Below are 19,263 nucleotides of genomic sequence, written 5' to 3'. Positions count from 1 at the left end.
GCGTGGGCGAAGGCGGCATCCGCTGAGGGAGCCCGGCCCTGGCAGGGCGGGCAGCACCGAGGGCACCTCCCGCTCGCCCTGGGGCCTGTCACTTCTCTCCCCACCCCTCCCACTCTCAACCATTGTTCCCTTCTGTGAAGGATTTTCATACTTGGTTTTAGGGCAAGAGCACAATTGAGTGTGAGGGGGAAAGGGCAGGACCAAAAGAGAGACCCAGTGGACTCTGCCCTGAGCCCAGAGCTTGCCTCAGGGCTCAATCTCAAGAGCCTGAGATCACCCCCTGAGCCAGAACCAAAGAGTTGGGCGCTTCACTGAGGGTGCCACCAAGGTGCCCCTCAGCTGTTGTGGACCAATTTCTGGAGAGGGGTGCCTGCGTGGCTCTGTCAGTTCAGCGACTGCCTTGGGCTCAGGTCATGACCCCGGTCTTGCAGATCTCCTCCCGCTTCCGGCTCCCAGCTCCTTGGGAAGTTGGCTTCTCCCACTGACCTTCTCCTCTCTCATGCTCTCTCTCACTCATTCTCTCACAAAGAAAGAAAGAAAAGCTTTAGCCTTGTTTTATGGGCTTCAATATGGTTGATCTCAATGAGTTTTCTCATCGGATGCAGACAACTTGAGGATAGCCATGTGTTTCTAAAAGGGTCCTTTTGTGTTCTGAAATGTCTTCTTTCTCTGTTCATTTATCAGGTGTCTTTCCATTGTCTCTTCTCAAGACCTAGGAAAAGCAGCCTTTGAGGATTCGTTTGGGTAAGGTCTAGTCCTTTTCATCCTTTTTCTTTCCACAAAATCTATACTAGCCTCTGCTTCCTTCTAAGTAGAGTTTATTTTTCACTGCCCTATTGAGGTCTTTTCTTTCAATAGAATTTGAGTCGTTCACTCTGAAGGTCATTGTTGAAATGTTGAATTTGAAGTCTACTACCTCGCTAGGCGTATTTTCTTTTTCCTGTCTATTCCTTCTTCCCTTTCCTTTTAGAACTGCCTTCCTTTCGATGACCTGAGTCCTTTGGAGGCTAATTTCTGCCTTCTTTGATTGGCTGTCACAGGGGCAGTCAGAGATTAGTAGGTATTTCTGACCCTTTTTACAGTTGTTCTCCCCTTCTTTAGGGAAGCTCTAGAGTCAGCTTTCTCCGAGGGATCATTTCATCCCGCTCCTAACTCATGCTCCTTACCGGGTCTCTACTGAATATTGTGACTTAGCCAGAAGAACACTTCCCTCTGGCTGGTAGGACCTCCAATGACCTCTAGCCTTGTAGGAGTCTTGGCAACCATCTGGTTCCGTTGCCTTGACTATTTGTCAGAACCTGGAGCATTTTCTAAGACACACACTGCTTCCTATGGACCAAGGACTCAAGAGGACTCCAGTGTGTATTTTCAAGAGCTTGTTTTCTACTTGAATTCCGTCTCTCTGGAACCCATGTCAGGTCATTTTCATCACTCCAGCCTTCCTGAATTCCAATCTCTCTTTCCTCATATCAGAGAGACTCCCATCTTTTCCTTGGAATCTCCTCCCTACCCTCACCATCCAGAATTCCTCTAGGTGAAAGCTGAGTGAATCCTGGGGCTCAGTTTATTTTTTTTACTTTTTTGCTTGTTTTTCTTTTCACAGGGTTCACAAATGTGCGTTCATTTTCAATGTTTTAAAGAGTTAGATATATAGATATATGTATAGATAGATATAGACATATCTATATCTATATAGATAGATAGGTACTTTTTTTCTTTTCAATTCCCCATGGGCTTCTGGTTGGTTACTTTTCCTCTCGCAGGGTTTGTATTAGTTTTCTAGGGGTGCTATTACAAGATACCACAAGCCTAGAGGCTGAAACAACAAAGTGGACAGAATTTGAGTCGTTCACTCTGAAGGTCATTACTGAAATTAAATTTGAAGTCTACTACCTCGCTAGGCATATTTTTTTTTCCTGTCTATTCCTTCTTCCCTTTCCCTTTTGAACTGCCTTCCTTTTTATAACCTGAGTCCTTTGGAGGCTACTGTCTGCCTTCTTTTATTGGCGGTCACGTGGGCAGTGAGAGATTAGTAGGTAATTCTGACCCTTTTTACAACTAACTAACTCAGGCTCCTTACCCGGTCTCTACAGAATATTCTGACTTAGCCAGAGGAACTCTTCCCTCTGGCTGGTTATTACTCCAATGACTTCTAGCCTTGTAGAAGTTTTGGCAACCATCTGGTTCCATTGCCTTGACTCTTTGTTAGTACCTGAAGTATTTTCTTAGGCACACACTGCTTCCTATGGAGCAAGGACTGAAGAGGACACCAGTGTGTATTTTTCCAAGAGTTTGATTTCTACTTGACTTATTTTTCTCTTGAACCCATGGTCATTTCATCACTCCAGCCTTCCTGAATCCCAATCTCTCTTTTCTCACAGCAGGGAGACTTCCATCTTTTCCTTGGAATCTCCTCCCTATGCGCACCATTCAGAACTATTCTAGGTGAAAATTTGAGTGAATCCTGGGGCTCAGTTTTTGTTTGTTTGTTTGTTTGCTTGCTTTCCTTTTCACACGGTTTTCAAATGTCCATTCGTTTTCAATGTTTTAAATAGTAATTTATGTAGATATAGATATAGACATATCTATATATATAGATAGATTTTTTTTCTCTTTTCCAATTCCTCATGGGCTTCTGATTGGTTACTTTTCCTCTAACAGGGTTGTATTAGTTTTCTAGGGGTGCTATTACAAGATACCACAAGCCTAGAGGCTGAAACAACAGAAGTGGACAGTATCACAGTTCTAGAGGCTACAGTGCTCGTAGACCATGCTCCTGTTGGAGGTATTATGGGAGGATCTGTACCAGGCCCCTTTCCAAGCTTGATGTATTTGGACTTTGGACTTCTTCACATGGCCCTCTCTCTCAGTGCATATCTGTGTATCCACAGTCTCCCTTAGAAGGACACAAGTCCTCCTGAATTAGGGGCCCAGGCTATTCAAATATGATCTCATCCACGCTAGTTACATCTCCAGGGACCCTATTTCCAAATAAGGTCACAAACCCAGGTGCTGGGGTTTAGGACTGGGATAGTATATATGCATACACACACAAACACACACACAAGTGTGTGTGTATGTCTCTCTCTATATATATTTATATTTACATTTATATTTATATGTACATAGACTTTTTGATATTTTTTTCTGCCTAATAAAACATTTTTGTTCAGAATCTCAGTCTTCCTTCCTTTCAATAGAATATGATTTGCGGGGCACCTGGGTGGCTCAGTGGGTTAAAGCCTTTGCCTTTGGCTCAGGTCATGAACCTAGGGTCCTGGGATCGAGCCCCACATCAGACTCTCTCTCAGTGGGGAGCCTGCTTCCTCCTCTCACTCTCTGCCTGCGTCTCTGCCTACTTGTGATCTCTGCCTGTCAAATAAATAAATAAAATCTTAAAATAAAGAAAAGAATATGATTCACATGCTTTTGGTGCCTCCTGAACAATTTGAACACCTCTACCAACTCAATTTCCATGAAAGTTATTCTTACTTAAGTCATCTGCCATTTATTTTTAAAAACAGTTGGCATCTTTTTGCAGTTTACAGTGTTTTTGGTTTGAGTATATGTTTATAGGCTGATGAAGGTGACTTTCATCCTAATCTTTCCTTCTGAATTTGTTCCTTTTTGGGAAAGTAAATTTTCTACTCTTTAAAAACAAGGACCTAGAAAAGCGAAATGGTTCTTTTTTGTGAGTCTGCATTCCATTTTCTCATTTTGCATGTGCTCTATGTGACCACAGTTTTGGGGGCTGACAGCATTTATCAGTATTTAAAAGAGAAAAATGAAATTAAATTTAAATTAAATATATTTAAATTTAAAATTTAAAAAACAAAATAAAATTTAAATTTTAAAATGTCAATTAAATTCATTGGAAGGGGACATGAAACATGAGAGACTAAGAACTCTGAAAATCAATCTGAGGGATTTATAGGGGTGAGGGGTGGGAGGTTGGGGGAACCAGGTGGTGGGTATTAGAGAGGGCACATATTGCATGGAGCACTGGGTGAGGTGTAAAAACAAGGAATACTGTTATGCTGAAAATAAAAATTAAAAAAAAAACAGAAAAATTGAAAAAAACTTAAATAAATACTTTCAAAGAAAAAATGTATTTTAAAAAGGGGACCTATGACTTTTTTTTTTTTCTTGTTACTGTCAATGACATGAAGACAAAGTCAGCCTAACCTAGCCTTGTCAGCTATTAGCATGATCACTTATTTCAATGTGGAGTTAATTTAAAATGAACACTCTGGGAGAAATAAACTATATAAATCAAATATATAAGCATTAGTCTAAAGCTTTGGACTTTGCTTCAAGAGAGTTGGCATCTCTTTAGTTTCACTGTGAGAGCAATAACCGTCACTGGGGTATCTAGTAGGATATGTAAACTGGAAGCAAACTGAAATGAATGCTAATATATACATCCATATACATGTATGCATTGTTTATACGGTATAATCATATATTAAATCCCATGGCTTTGGAAGAAAGTTCTGAACAGCTCTAATATAAAATGATAGAGAATATTTCAAAATAGAATATGTAGACTTTCTAATTGGAATTCAAAGTTTTGTGACAATTGTCAATATTTGCCAAACTTTTCAGTAGGTTCTTTGATGCCTGATTCTTTATTTGGGTATCAGAAAATATTTTTCCCATATGGAAGCTTTACACATATTCCTAAGCCATATGGAATAGACACTTTGACTTATATGCAAAAGATTTGTGGTCTTTGCAGAGTCATTACAATTTCTCTTGTGGTACAGATGAAGCCATAAATAAATATATTTATATTTATTTATAAATAAGTATATTTATATATACTTTATACTTTATTTATATTTATAAATAAGTATATTTATAAATATACACATATTACATAAATTGTCTCATATGTTTTTGAGTATCTTACTTGCTCTTACTCATCAGAGGTAAATCACTGCATAGGCCCATACTTAAAGGAAATGTGCACAGTGGGTTTCATCAAATATAATATTTTTCTTCTCTTTGTACCCTCATCCAATTCCAGTAAGTACTTTACTTACACTAAATCCCGTCAACTTAACCTGTACTGGTTATTCTTGTAAAAAAAAAATGTTAAAGAGTCTTGAAAACATGGTATTTTTTCCTTCTAAAATGTTGTCTCTTTTTTAATGTAAACTAAAAAGAAAAGATAATCATTCTGTTAGAAACTTAGCCCACTGCATCTTCAGGTTTTCCTGTGTTATAACATATATTTTTAGTATGTCCTTCATACTAAATCTCTAATAGTATTCATTTCACAGGCTTTTGTGCTCAGAAAGGAAAATAAAGGAGACCTTGAGATTATAATAGCATTGACTAGTATTAAATGTGAGAATTTGATACCCAAAAAGGATAGCATTTATTCAAGTTTACTTCGGTTTTAAAAATTAATATTTATTTATTTGAGTAATAAATTCATAAACCTAATTCATTCTTATATTTTTAAGTTCAACAGGCAAAATTTATTACTCCATTTATAACTCAAAAAATATTAACAACCACTTCTCAGGAGACTGAGATTACACATTAAAAAGTTAGCTTAGGTAACCTGAGTGGCTCAGTCAGTTAAGCATCTGACTCTGGTTTTGGCTCAGGTGGTGATCTCAGGGCTGTGAGAAAGCCCCAAGGTGGGCTCTTCACCCATCATGTCTGCCTGAACCTCTCCCTTTGCCTCTGCCCCTCCCCCTTGCTCTCAGGAACATGCATGCACACACACCGTCTCTTTCCCTCTCAAATAAATATATAAAATCTTTTTAAAATTTTTTAAATGTTAGTTTAGATTTCTTTAAATATTTTTAATTGCATCTATATCTATTTGGATAATTAATTGTCCATTTTACAGACATATTTAAAATCTTTCATATATTTAACTCCTCTATACATAATAAATTAAACTTATAGACATGATGGACATCAAGTTCTCTTAAATATTCCAATATTATGCATAATCTTTTGACCTTTGACTTTAAAACCACAAGACTAAAATAATTATGCAGGCTACCCATTTTGAATTAGAATCCTTATCTAATGTTATTTTTAATGAGTGATGGTTGACATGAAGACTAATAACCAATAACCTTCCAGATTCATGGTAAGAATGTGCTTTGAAGATAGGTCGGGCCATGTGATTTGTTTTGGCCAATAAAATAAGAGCAGAAGCAACATGTGTTGCTTTGATGCCAGAAAACTTCAAGAGGCAGTGCTATATTGTCTTCCCCCAGAAACATTGATCAGCATTGCTCCAGATCGTGGTGACTCTGTCAGTGTCAGTCCCTGGTATTTTCCTGTCCTTCCTTTTGTAACAACACGGGTGGAAACTGAGGGCATCATGCCAAGTGAAATTAGTCAGAAAAGAAAAATATCATGTGTCCTCTCTTATATTTGGAATCTGAAAAAGGCTTTCTACTTAGAAAGTAGAATGGTGGTTGCAAAGAGTTAGGTGCTGAGGAATATGGAGAGATGTTGCTCAAAGGGTACAAACTTTCAGGTAAAAGATGAATAGGTTCTGAGGATATAGCCACTCAGGCACCCCTAGAATGGTTACTGTTTTAAAGACTGATAATACCAAGTGAAAATGTGGATCTACAGGAAATCTCAAACATTATTGATGGGAATATAAAATAATGTCATTGCTTTTGAAAAAAAAAAATATATTTTAAGTTACATGTAACACCTACACATGACCAAGTATTTCCAAAAAAAAAAACAAAAAAAAACCCTATATTTCCACCCAACATCTTCTATTTGAATTTTTAAAGAACTTTATTTAGAATAGCCCAAACTAAACAACCCAAGTGTTCATTAAATAGTTAATGGATTAACACATTGTGGCATATTCACACAACAAAATACTACTCAATAGTAAAAGAATATGAACATAAGGTAATAATCTCATATATACAATATTGCAAATTAATTTTAAAGCATTATGCTAAGTAAAAGAAGCCAGGTACAAACACCAGATGTTATATGATTCCATAAACTACAGTGTAATGTGTAAAGAAAAGCAATTATCTAAGGTCACTGAAGACTGAGCAAAGCAGACATATGTCACAGGTAAGTCAACACTTGCTAGAAGAGAAAAATCCTAGGTAAGCTTTCTAGTTTCACCACTCAGAGCCTGAGGACAGACAGCCCCAACATTAGTGCAATGTTGTGCAACTACAATACGGATGTGATAAAACTTTTTAATAGACTGATGAACCAAGAAGAGCAGAGTCTGGGACAACTACACAGCTGAAAAATTAAGAGGGTGCAGAGTAGAGTGAGGACAGGATTTCTAAAAAGAGAGATAAGGTAGAAACATCACATTATGCCTAAATATTTGGCGAACTTGCCATGCATCACATGGGGAAAAAAAATGTAGTTTGAGTTCTGTCAAACTGCACACTCAAAAACAACAACAACATTCTTTGAAAGTATATAACCTAATCCAGAATCTCTACAATGTATAATTTATACCCAGAACACAAATCCAAATTACACAAACTCCAATGAAATGGAAAAATGCCACACTCAAAGAAAAAAACAATCAGCAAAGACAAAAGTAGAGATGGATCAAGATGTTGGCATCAGAACAGATTTTAAACAAGCTACTATAATTATCTTCATGGATATGGAAATACATTGATGATGAATAAAAAGACAAATCTCAGCAAAGGAATAGAAGCTATAAGAATAAAAAAGAAATTAAAAAGTGGAAAATACAATCTGAAATAAAAATTTCACCTGAAAGGATTAACAACATATCGAGGATAAAGTAAATGAACTTTAAGACAGATAAATAATAAATTAGATAAGAGAGAATTAAATGCAAAAAATGAACAGACTCAGAAAAGGTGCAACAATTGAAGATGGCCTAACATATATCCAGTGATTGTACCAGGAGAGGAAAAAAAAATAAAGGGACAGAATAAATGGATGAAGAAATGTGGCTTGTTTCTCAAATTTGGTGAAAAACATAAATGTACAAATTCAAGCTCATTAGAACATAAGCATAGTAAATGTAAGGAAAATAACATCTACACACATACAGTCAAATGTATGCTTCATTTGAAAGTTTTGAAAGCAGCCATAGAAAAACAATATATTAAACAACATACAGAAGAACAAAATTTACTTGAGATCAGTCAAGGTAACTCTTCAATCTCCACGATGTAATGCAGAGATGTCAGAAATAGTAGAAATCTTAAAAAAAATAGAAATAGTAGAAATCTTGTAGATATTTACTGAAGAGATAAGATATTTTTATTGAGATGTCCAAATGAGGCTATTAATTACTTCAGTTGGTGTAGGTAGTGGGAAAATCACAATATTTGGGGGTAGAAGAGCTCAGTTAAGGTTCACATTGACCATCAAGTAGCTGAGATTCTGAACAAGTTCCTTAGACTCTCTAACTCTCTAAGTCTAATCTGCTTATCTTTAAAATTGAAATAATTGCTCCACAAGGTCCTTGTGAAGATGACCTAAGACAATCCACATGAAGAGGTGCCTGGGTGGCTCACTCTGTTAAAGTGGCTGCATTCAGCTCAGGTGGGATTTCAGGGTCCTGGGACCAAGCCCAGAATTTGGATCCCTGCTCAGTGGGGAGTTGACTTGTCCTTCTCCCTCTGCCCCTACCCCTGCTCCATCCCACTTGTGTGCCCACACTCTCTCCCTCTCTTTTCCCTCTCAAATAAACAAATGAAATATTGAAAAAAAAAAAAAAGATGATCCATGTGAAAATGTCTGTTTTTAACATATACAAATTATAATATTTATGATATTTAGTTGAATCCAAATGATGTTTCATGTTTGAGTATTTCTTACAAAGATACACTGTTTAATTACTGCAGAAAGACCATAATTTTGGTACCATTTTTCTGTATCAGTGGTTTATGGACTAAAAATAATTGTCCAATATAAAGGCAAATTACCTGTTGACATCTGCAAAATGACTTAAATCTTTAAAATCTTGTCCATATGTCCTCTCACTTCCCAGCATGGTGACAGAATTTTTAATTAATGCTTCTAGTTATTGATTTTCTACAACTGACCAGTCTCCAAAATTTTCTTACATAGACTTTTAAAAATAATTCTTATATTAAGATTTCTAGGGGTGCCTGGGTGGCTCAGTGAATTAAAGCCTCTGCCTTCGGCTCAGGTCATGGTCCCAGAGTCCTGGGATCGAGCCCCGCATCAGGCTCTCTGCTCGGCCTTGTAATCTCTGCCTGTCAAATAAATAAATAAATAAAATCTTTAAAAAAAAAAAGATTTCTAATAAATTGAAATTAATTTTCCTTAAAATTATTTGAGAATTTTATTTTGCATTTGCCATTTATTCCATCTCATTAAACATCACTATCTAATATCTACCTCCAAATAGCTACTTGCATTTTTAACATTTATACCACAATAAACTTTGATGGTTTAATAGTTGTCAAAGTATACTGCAATGTTTAGCTATACTGCTATTGCATATAAAATCAGGACTTGGTAAAGCATACCAAATATACACAAATGTACATTTTTTATCCAGTAAGTTTCAATTTATCTGAGGTAGACTGTTTTATATAGAAGTATCTCGAACAAATAAGAATATGTTTTCTTCTTTTATAGATTAATACTTCCAAAAAGAGATAGCTTATTTGACAAAGTTTCTGAAACAAACTATGACCTCCTACAAAACTGAAGTGGTTGAAAAGACAAAATATTGCTAAATAGCCAACAATACTATGTTTTTATTCGCTGGAATCTGGAGATTAAGAAAAAAATACACTCTACTCTAAGCCATGTTAGGTTGGAATTATTATCCTAATACTGTGAAGAAAATTTTCATTAAGTCATGGATTTTTATGTGTGAAGGACAAGCAGATAATTATCTTTAGGAAATGGGAGAAAATTGTAACTACTTTTCAAATGTAACCTTGACATTTTGAAAAATGCAGTCATGGATCTGTCCCCATGGGGACAAACATATTACCCTTCATTTCTGCATCAAAATTCAGCACATCATAGCCAGATCTGATCTAATCTCCATGGTCTGTCTTAGGGGGTTTACATGCTTATAAAGATATGTCCCAATGAACAGCAAAGATTCACTGAATGTTTCTGTTCCCCACCATTTCAATTGATACTGACAGTCATCCTTATTTTTAGCCTCAGGTTTTTCAAGGTAAAAATCAGTTTTTATGCAGTAAAATAGATGATTCAGTCAAAAGAAAAAGTTTGTGAGAACTTCAAAGCAACCACAATTCTTGGGACTAAGAATTAGACCCTATGGCTCCATTCTCCCAGTAGGACACACTTACAGAAATCAACATTGCTTACAAACATCCAGAGTTTGCCTTCATTTAACCCCTTATTAATGATAGATGGAAGGAAGGTTTAGAGTCACTAAAATCCACTGCCACGTAGGTCATTATTTTCTTTTTTTTCTCCTCTTTGCATTGAGATAATCTATACAAAAGTGCTTTACCTGGTACCTGAAATAAATTAGTTATCCAACAATGTGTTCATTGTGGTCTTTTAATTGTTTGGTTTCATTCACTTTTCCCTTTACACCTTGAAAAGATACTAATTAAGAAATTTTAATCAATACAGTCAAACAGCAGACATCCTGTTTATTATCTGCAGACCTTTCTAAATCTCTAGAACAAAAAAAAACACCCTTTTTAATGAATCTCATCATTGAGATTCTTACTGGTAATTTCATACGTGTGAGTCATTAAAATTTTGCCTCTGTGTATGCTGAGGAATAGGAGAACTTCGATTTTTGTCACTTTGCCAATGTGCTCGACTTAAGCATGATCTCTTCTTATATTTCAAAGTTGCTTTCTATCATGGGGTCTGAGGACCTGGCCTTTGAAAGCACTATAGAACTTGCTTCCAATGCAAACACAGTAATTTCACTTCAACACCATATCACAATATATCTAAACAGCAAAATCACATAGTTAACCCAATATAACTCAATAACTTATTCATTTCAGGGTTTTATTTTTTCTTAATTGCTTTATATTTGTACTGTCCACATGGAATTTTGCTTTTATGTACCTCCATTTCCATAGTAGGCATATCAAACATTATGAACACAGTTCACTTACAAAGGCAAAAACCTTATGATAATTCATTTCATGAATTACTGTTTTTAACCTAATTGATTTTCCTTATGGAAAATTTTAATACATGAAATGATGGAGTGCCTTTGTTTGTTTACTTACTTGCCATCTCTCTTCTACAATAGAATATCAAGTTTAGGAGGGCAGGAACTGTATTTCTTTGCTGCTATATCCTCATTGAATACAGTACCTAGCACACATCAGATGTACAATAAAGATTTGTTAGATGAATGAGCAAATAAACAAAAGCACAGTAAATGTCTGTCTGTACTTGTTCAATCTTATGGAGGGTCAAAAACTTACAGTATTAGGTGGGACAATATGGCTCCAATGGAATGGAATTGAGTATTTTGCTCCTCTTAGGTCACTTAGGCTCTGTCAAAGGACCAGAAGGCTAAGGTGTGGTTAAATCCCCTAAATAAGAAATATATTAAGAGCTGACATTATTATTTGTAATCTCAAGGACTCCAAATTCTGTTTTTTTTTCTTCCATTTGTATCTTTCTTTCCCCAAATTATTTTATAGAGATCTGTCTGATCTATTGATCAGAGATCAACACCCTAGGTCAGAAATAGCCTAATAGAATCTGTATTCTTAATATTTCTAATAATGTTCTAAAAATAAAACCAAAACCAATGTACTCATAAACATCATTTGAGAATCATAAATTTATGACATTTCTCTGTTTACATAATATGTGCACATACATGTACACTATATACTCATATTCTTACAAAAACAAGAATTAAAATGCATACACAAATTGAGAAATAAACCAGGAAAATAGTTTATAAAGAAGGAATGGTTCATATCAATTAAAATTGTACAAGTTTTCATAAATTTCTAGTTGGCCTATTAGCAAATTGGAGGTTTTTTTGAATGGCCAATTATCTCCTTAGAAAGTATATATCTTCTAGTCTCCAAAGGTGACAGACAGGGCCAAAACAGGAAATATTATTAGTTGAATGGTATTAACAAGTTCTGAGTTCCAAGGTTGGAAAGTAAACTAGAGAGCTCCAAATGTGGAATTCCTGAAAAGTCAGAGAAATAAGTTCAACAAAAGAGCAACTGGCAAGGGATGGGATGTCTTAAAATTTGTTCATTGCATATATGATGTCTTTAAATATGCAGGTTTTGTTGTGCTAAAAAACGTTCCCTTTTATGCCTAGTGTTTTAAAATATTGTAATCACTGAAAATACTGAACTTTATAAAATGTTGTTATGGGGCCTATGGGTGCCTTGGTAGGTTAAGTATCTATCTGCCTTTGGCTCAGGTCATGATTTGGGAGTCTTGGGATGGAGCCCCATGTAGGGCTGCCTGCTCAAGGAGTCTGCTTCTCCTTCTCCTCTGCCCCTCTCCTCACTTGTGCTTTCTTTCTCTCTCTCAAATAAAATCTTTTTTAAAATGTTATGACATCTACCAAGATACATATTTTTTTTTGCACAGTGACACATTGCCTGATACTCAAATGATAAATCATCCTTGAATATTTGGATTAGATTCTTTCTTTAATGTAATGTGTTACCATATTTTACATAGTAAACATACTATTGAATTTATATTATTTTACTGACCTTTTTCTTTATTACAAGTTTTTGGATTACTTTTACACTGTTGGACTGATTTCATTATATAGGTTATCTCAAATCATTTTTTGGATAAGGTGGGGTAAAAATAATCACACATTTATGGCACAAGAAGGATAAACAGAAGAACAACTTTGGCTCTCATGCTTCCATCAATGAGAAAATAATTATATTTCTATATATACATAAATATACATATTTATGTCATTATGTACATATTTGTACCCATATGAGATGTTACAATCAGTATATTGAGCAGTGATTCTTTTTTTATTAAAGGTTTTATTTATTTATTTGACAGAGATCACAAGTAGGCAGAGAGGCAGGCAGAGAGAGAGGGGTAAGCAGGCTCCCGCTGAGCAGAGAGCCCGATGCGGGGCTTGATCCCAGGACCCTGAGTTCATGACCTGAGCTGAAGGCAAAGGCTTAACCCACTGTGCCACCCAGGAACCCTGAGTTTAATATAATTTCTAGTTCAAATTTAATTTCTAACTCTATCTTTATTAAAATATCAAACAATCAGGGTAACACAAGAAGTAAAAATAGTACAGGTCCCTGGCTATATTTTAACCTCTCTATACATATATATTTCTGCTGTTAAAGGCTCTAGACTCTATTCCTTCAGTATATAGACAGAGAGAGAGACCCAGCCCTAGAAATAGTAGTTGTAACATCAGAATCGTACAGTAGCAAAGGTTTTCAGTAAAAGGGTAGAGAAATAATCCTAACTGAGAATATCTTCTACCCCTCTATTGGCAGAAGGTCTCAACTATTACCCTAGAATATTATGCAGTAAAACACCTGGTACACAAGGTCAAATAACATTACTGATTATTTATATATAAATATAGATATAAATATAAATATATATATATATATTTATGACTGCCAATCAGGAAAATACTTCTCAGTCTATCTGTACATTTTAACACATATTCAATCCCCAATTTGGGGATGAGATAAATGACTGACCCATCTGACTCAAAAGTAGTATCCATGTCTATCACAGTAATTATAAACTATGTGAGTATAGGGGAGGCTATCCATTTAAATTACTTCATATTCTTTGTTCTAACTGAATTCTGTCCTCTATACTCTACAAAAAATATGTTAGAATCATAATCTCCAGCACCTCAGAAGGTGATTCTGTTTTGGAAATGGGATCTTTATAGAGTTAAGTTAAACCGAGGCCTTTTGGGTGACCCTTAATCCAAAAGAACTATTATCCTGATAAAAATGGGACATGTAGACAGAGAGACAGAGACACGTAGAGGGAAGATGATATGAAGAGACATAGGGAGAAGACAGCAACTGACAAGCCAAGAAGAGAGGCCTAGAACAGCTAACTGAACATTAAAAAGAAAGAAAGAACGAAAGAACAAAAGAAAGAAAAGAACCTTCTCTCATAAAGCCACACCTGCTGACACCTTAATCACAGACCTCCAGCCATTAGAACTGCAAGGAAATAAGTTTCTTTTGCTAAGTCATCAAGTGTATGGTATTTTGTTATGGCAGCCCTAGAAAACTAACATGCCTAGTTTCCCATAATGGTAGCATCGTGCAACAGTAGAGTAAAATATCGCAACTGGGATACTGACATCGATAGAGTCAAGATACAGAACAGATCCATTACTACAAGGATTTTTCCTGATGCTTTTTTAACACTACATCCATCTTCTTCCCACCTCCCTCTTCTGGTCCCTGAATGCCAGTGACAACTAATTTGTAAGAATGTCATATAAATAAATCATGGGGTGTATAAACTTTTGGGATTGGCTCCCCCCCCCTCAGAAAATTACATAACATTTATCCAAGTAGTTGTGTACATCAGGAGTCTGTTACTGAGTAATATTCCTTGATATGGATGAACCCAGGATATTTAACCAATCACCCCTTAAAGAATGTGTTAGGTATCTCTAGTTCTTGGCAATAATGAATGCATCTTCTTGGAATAATTGTGTACAGGTTTCTGGGTGAACATAAATGTTTATTTCCTGGAGATAAATGACCAAATATGCAATTGAGTCATTTGATAGTTACATAATTTGTTTTATAAGAAATTAACAACCTGGGGGCACCTGGGTGGCTTGGTCATTGGGCATCTGCCTTCGGCTCAGGTCATGGTCCCAGGGTCCTGGGATCAAACCCTGCAACAGGCTCCCTACTCAGTGGGAAGCCTGCTTCCCTCTCTCCCACTCCCCCTGCATATGTTCTTTCTCTCATTGTGTTTCTCTCTGTCAAATAAATAAATAAATCTTAAAAAATAAATAAAATACATGGAATATCATAAAAAAAGAATTTAAGACCCTGTTTTCCAGAATCACTGTACCGTTGTATAATCCCATCAACAACCTATGAATGATCTAGTTTTCCTATATCCTCATGCATATTTGATGTTGAGACTATTATTTTTAATTTCAGTCTTTGTGATAAGTACAAAGTGAAAATTCATTGTGATTTTAATTTACATTTCCATGATTGATGATGATGTTGAATATTTTTATTTGCTTATATTTATATGTATTCTTTGGTGAAACGTCTATTCATATCTTTTGTTCATTTTCTAAATGAATTGTTTCCATATTGTTGAGTTTTGATTTTTTTTTGTATTTTAGACAAAAGTTCTTTGTCAGATATGTGATTTGCAAATATTTTATCCCATTTTGTACCTTCACTTCCCCTTCCCCCGTTAACAGGGTCTTTTGTTGAACAAATGTTTTTAAGTGTGATGAAGTACAGTTGCTCAGTTCTTTCATTTATGGATCATGCTTTTAATGTCAAGTCAAAGAAATCTTGCCTAGATCTTGGATCCTAAGATATTTTTCTTTTATTATTTGTTTAGTTTTGTCTAAGACTTTTATAGTTTTATGTTTTACATTTAAATTTGGGATATATTTTGCATTAATTTTTTGTACAATGTGAGGCTTAGGCTGAGGTTCTTTTAAAAACTTCCTTATGGGGAGAAACTGGGTAGCTCAGTTGATTCTGTCTGACTCTTGATTTTTGCTTAGGTCATGACGTCAAGGTTGTAAGATTGAGTCCCACATTGGGCTCCAAGCTGGGCATGAAGCCTGCTTAAGATTCTCTCTCTCTATCTGCCCTTCCCCCTCTTTTCTAAATAAATAAAAATAAAATAGAGATAAAATAAAAATAAAAAATTTTGCTTATGGGTACCCAGCTGCTTCAGTACCATTTGCTAAGAAGGCTCTCCTGAAATGAATTGTGTTTTGCTTGTTTGTTTGTTTTTCTTTGCATTTTTGATAACAAATCATTTAGGTACATTTCTATGGGCCTGCTTCTGGGTTATCTTGTTTTGTTTCATTGATCTATGTGTTTTCCATTTTTCCAACATCATACCGCCTTAATATATATCTGTAGGTGCTTATCAGGCTTTATATTAGGTACAGTGATTCCTCCCACCATATTTTCCTTTGTCAAGTTTGTTTTTGCTATTGCAGGATGTATGCCTTTTTGTTTAAATTTTATTATGAGTTTATCTTTGCAAAAACGCTTTCTTGGATATTGTGTTTTTAGTTTTAGTTTTCATATTCATTGTTAGTATACAGAAATGTGGTGACTTTTTGTGTGTTGGTCTTGTATCCTATGACCTTGCTGAACTACTGATTAGTTCCAGGGTTTTATTATTGTTGTTGTTAGCTTCCTATGGATTTTTAATAGACAGTCATACCATCAGCAGATAGGAGCAGTTTTATTTACTTATTTCCAGTCTATATATTTCTTTCTTTCTTATCTCATTGTAGTGGTTAGAACCTTCATATTTTGTTTGAATAAGAATGAGGGAGTGGATCTTTGCCCTCTTGCCAATCTTAGATGGAAAGTTATCAGTCTTTCATTACTAAATATTATGTGGGTTGTAGGAAGTTTTTGTAGATGCTGTTTATTAAGCTGAAGAAGTTCCCATATGTATCTTGTTTAGTAAAAGTTTTCATGTGAAGGGGTTTTGGATTTTGTAAAATACTACTTTATCAATTGATATCAAAATATGATTTCCTTAGTCTGTTCATATAGATGGTAGATTATAAAGATTGGTATTTGAATGTTAAAACACTTTAGCATAACCAGAATAAATCCTGCTTGACAATGGTATATATATTCTTTGTAGACATTGCTCGATTGGATTTGCTATACTATGTTGACAACTTCTGTATCTAAGTTCATGAGAGACAGTATCTGTAGAGTATTTTTTTTTCTTTTTATATTGTCTTAGTCTGGTTTTGGTAACAAACTAATACTAGCCTCATGAAAATTACTTGAGAAGTGTTTCCTCCTCTTCTGTTTTCTCGAGGTAATTCTATAAAATAGGTATTAATTTTTCTTTAAATATTTGGTAAAATTCTCTAGAGAAGCAATCTAGGCCCAAAGATTTCTTTTTCAGTAACTTTATTTTAATTGGAAGTACTCTGAGAAACGCATACTCCTGCTTGGAAGGGTAGGAAAAGGGTAAGAAGAGATGTGGTGGAAGAAAAATCATCAACTTCTTGCTCAGTGCCAATGAAACCATAGTGGGGAGGGAGGGAAGCATCCTGGTTTTTCTGTTAGTATTTAGCTGGAGTAGAAAATAGATTACCAGACAACATCTAAGGTTGGGTTGTCCAGTTTGGGGCCATTTGGTTATAGTTGCAGGCTTTATTGGAGATTTTTTGGTTTGTTTGTATTGGTGATTCAGGATTGGATGCTTCTCTAGGACATTAAGAAATCCAGGGAACCCCCTGACATGCTATTCTTCAAGTCCTCCATTCTCCAAGCACCATGTTTTCTTATTCCCATCTTTCAGAGAGTTCCCATGCTTTATGTGCAGGGGTTTTTTGTTATGTGTGAGAAGACCCATGAGGAATGGGACTATTCCACACTGCCAGAATTGGAAATCCATCTACGTTGCCCTATTTTTTTAGAATAAAACAAAAATTGAGATAATGTTTGTGAGAATTACATGATGTGATGATTAACTCCTAGCCTGGAATATTAAAAGTATATACTTTGAGCTATTAAGGGTCTTCTAATGACTTTGATGAGAAATAAGTTCAGAAGCAGGAAGGGTGGGGAAGAAATGAGAAAAATGGAAAGTAAAAAAGGCCAGAGTATGAAGTACAGGTTAAAGCTCTGAAGGACTGAGGTGACAGATACTCAGTGCAAGCACACATCTGGTGACCTAAAAGAGCTGGGCGGGACTGGGCCATCCTCCTGTCTTTCAGTGCCAATCCACTTGCCTGATATCAGATATTTCTCAATGTCAGAGAAATATTGAAATGGCTAATGGAGAGAAAGTGAAGATAAATTTTATTTTCATCTGAGGGTAGATAAAAATGAATTATTTTAATCATCTGTACTTTTTTTCTTGGCTTTACTACAAACTCACATTTAGAACATCTACTATAATCTAGTCATGAAAAACACAAATTTAAAGCTATGTCAACATTCATGCAATAATTCATAGAGGTAGGGGAAAAATACCTGAGACTTGAAAATAAAATATTAATATTTGGTGATTTAGAAATACTCCTAATAAGTAAAATAAAGAAAAGTCAGGAAATATAAACATAATCACTGTATCAATATTTAATCATAATATTTTATCAATCCATAAATCTTCTCATTTCTCTAGAATTCTGATTGAAGTTCATTTGAATCATAAAATAATCATCTATCTTTTATAAACTTCACTAAGGTAAATAAAGTTAAATATTGACAATAAAATTAATTTTTTATAAGACCATCAGATAAATATCTTTTTTTTTTCCCTAACAAGATAGTGGACATTTTTTTTTTCAACAGTTGATCTAACATTTTATGAGTTTACTGGTAATAGGAGTCTGAGAAAACTTCCACCAAACTTTAAGAATCATTGAATTCAACATCACTTATTTCTAGAAAGGACCATATTCACATGCTGCTAGATAAATAAAGTTTTTTTTTCTTTCTTTTTTTTTTCACTTTATGGCAAGCATTTTTATCTTTAAACAACTTTAAACTAACATAAAAATGACAAGAAAAGTACCAATAATTTCTCTTTGCCCTTCACCTGGATTCCTCAATTGCTGATATTTTGTCATATTCAATTTTATTACTGTCTTTGTGATTCATTAGAGAGTAGGCAGCAATCACAGGACTCCTTTCCTGTTAAGTATGTCAGTTCAGATCCCCAAATTATCCACAAATAGGAAACTTAATATTAATAAAATAATACTGGCTAAGTAAAGATTTTAAGTTCTTTTTAATTAACACTTAATTTATTATTTGCCCCAGGGATACAGGTCTGTGAATTATCATGCTTACACATGTCCCAGCACTCACCATAACACATACCTTCCCCATTGTCCATACCCAGCCATCCTATCCCTACCCCTCCACCCTCCCGCAGCCCTCAGTTTGTTTCATGAGATTCAGAGTCTCTTATGGTTTGTCTCCTTCTGTTCCCATTAGATTTCAAGCTTTGTAGATTGTCTCAATAATGTTTGTTATGGCAAAAATTATATTTCTGCTCTATGATACAGTCTTGAATCACATTTCACATTTAGATTTGGCATCTTTTTTA

At 35.2% G+C, this 19,263-nt stretch overlaps 1 protein-coding gene across 3 annotated transcripts in view; it reads left to right on the top strand.

Annotated features, from left to right (window-relative positions):
- Positions 1-19,263, top strand: part of LOC309857099 (conserved oligomeric Golgi complex subunit 2-like) — a 141,251-nt gene that overhangs the window by 102,427 nt on the left and 19,561 nt on the right. Inside the window, exons 5-6 of one of the 3 annotated variants that reach the window (XM_082749977.1) lie at positions 685-744; positions 2,382-2,479. The exons of the other annotated variants lie outside the window; for them this stretch is intronic. Coding sequence (XP_082606103.1) covers positions 685-744; positions 2,382-2,445 — 124 coding nt within the window. The 3' untranslated portion in view covers positions 2,446-2,479. Of the gene's footprint in view, positions 1-684; positions 745-2,381; positions 2,480-19,263 lie in introns of those variants that run through there. 3 annotated transcript variants of the gene reach the window in all.

Source organism: Mustela nivalis (genome assembly GCF_964662115.1).
Source record: "Mustela nivalis genome assembly, contig: HAP1_SCAFFOLD_379, whole genome shotgun sequence".
Lineage (NCBI taxonomy): Eukaryota > Metazoa > Chordata > Mammalia > Carnivora > Mustelidae > Mustela > Mustela nivalis.
The sequence above is the reverse complement of the archived record's forward strand: the minus strand, read 5'-3'. Positions and strand labels throughout refer to the sequence as shown.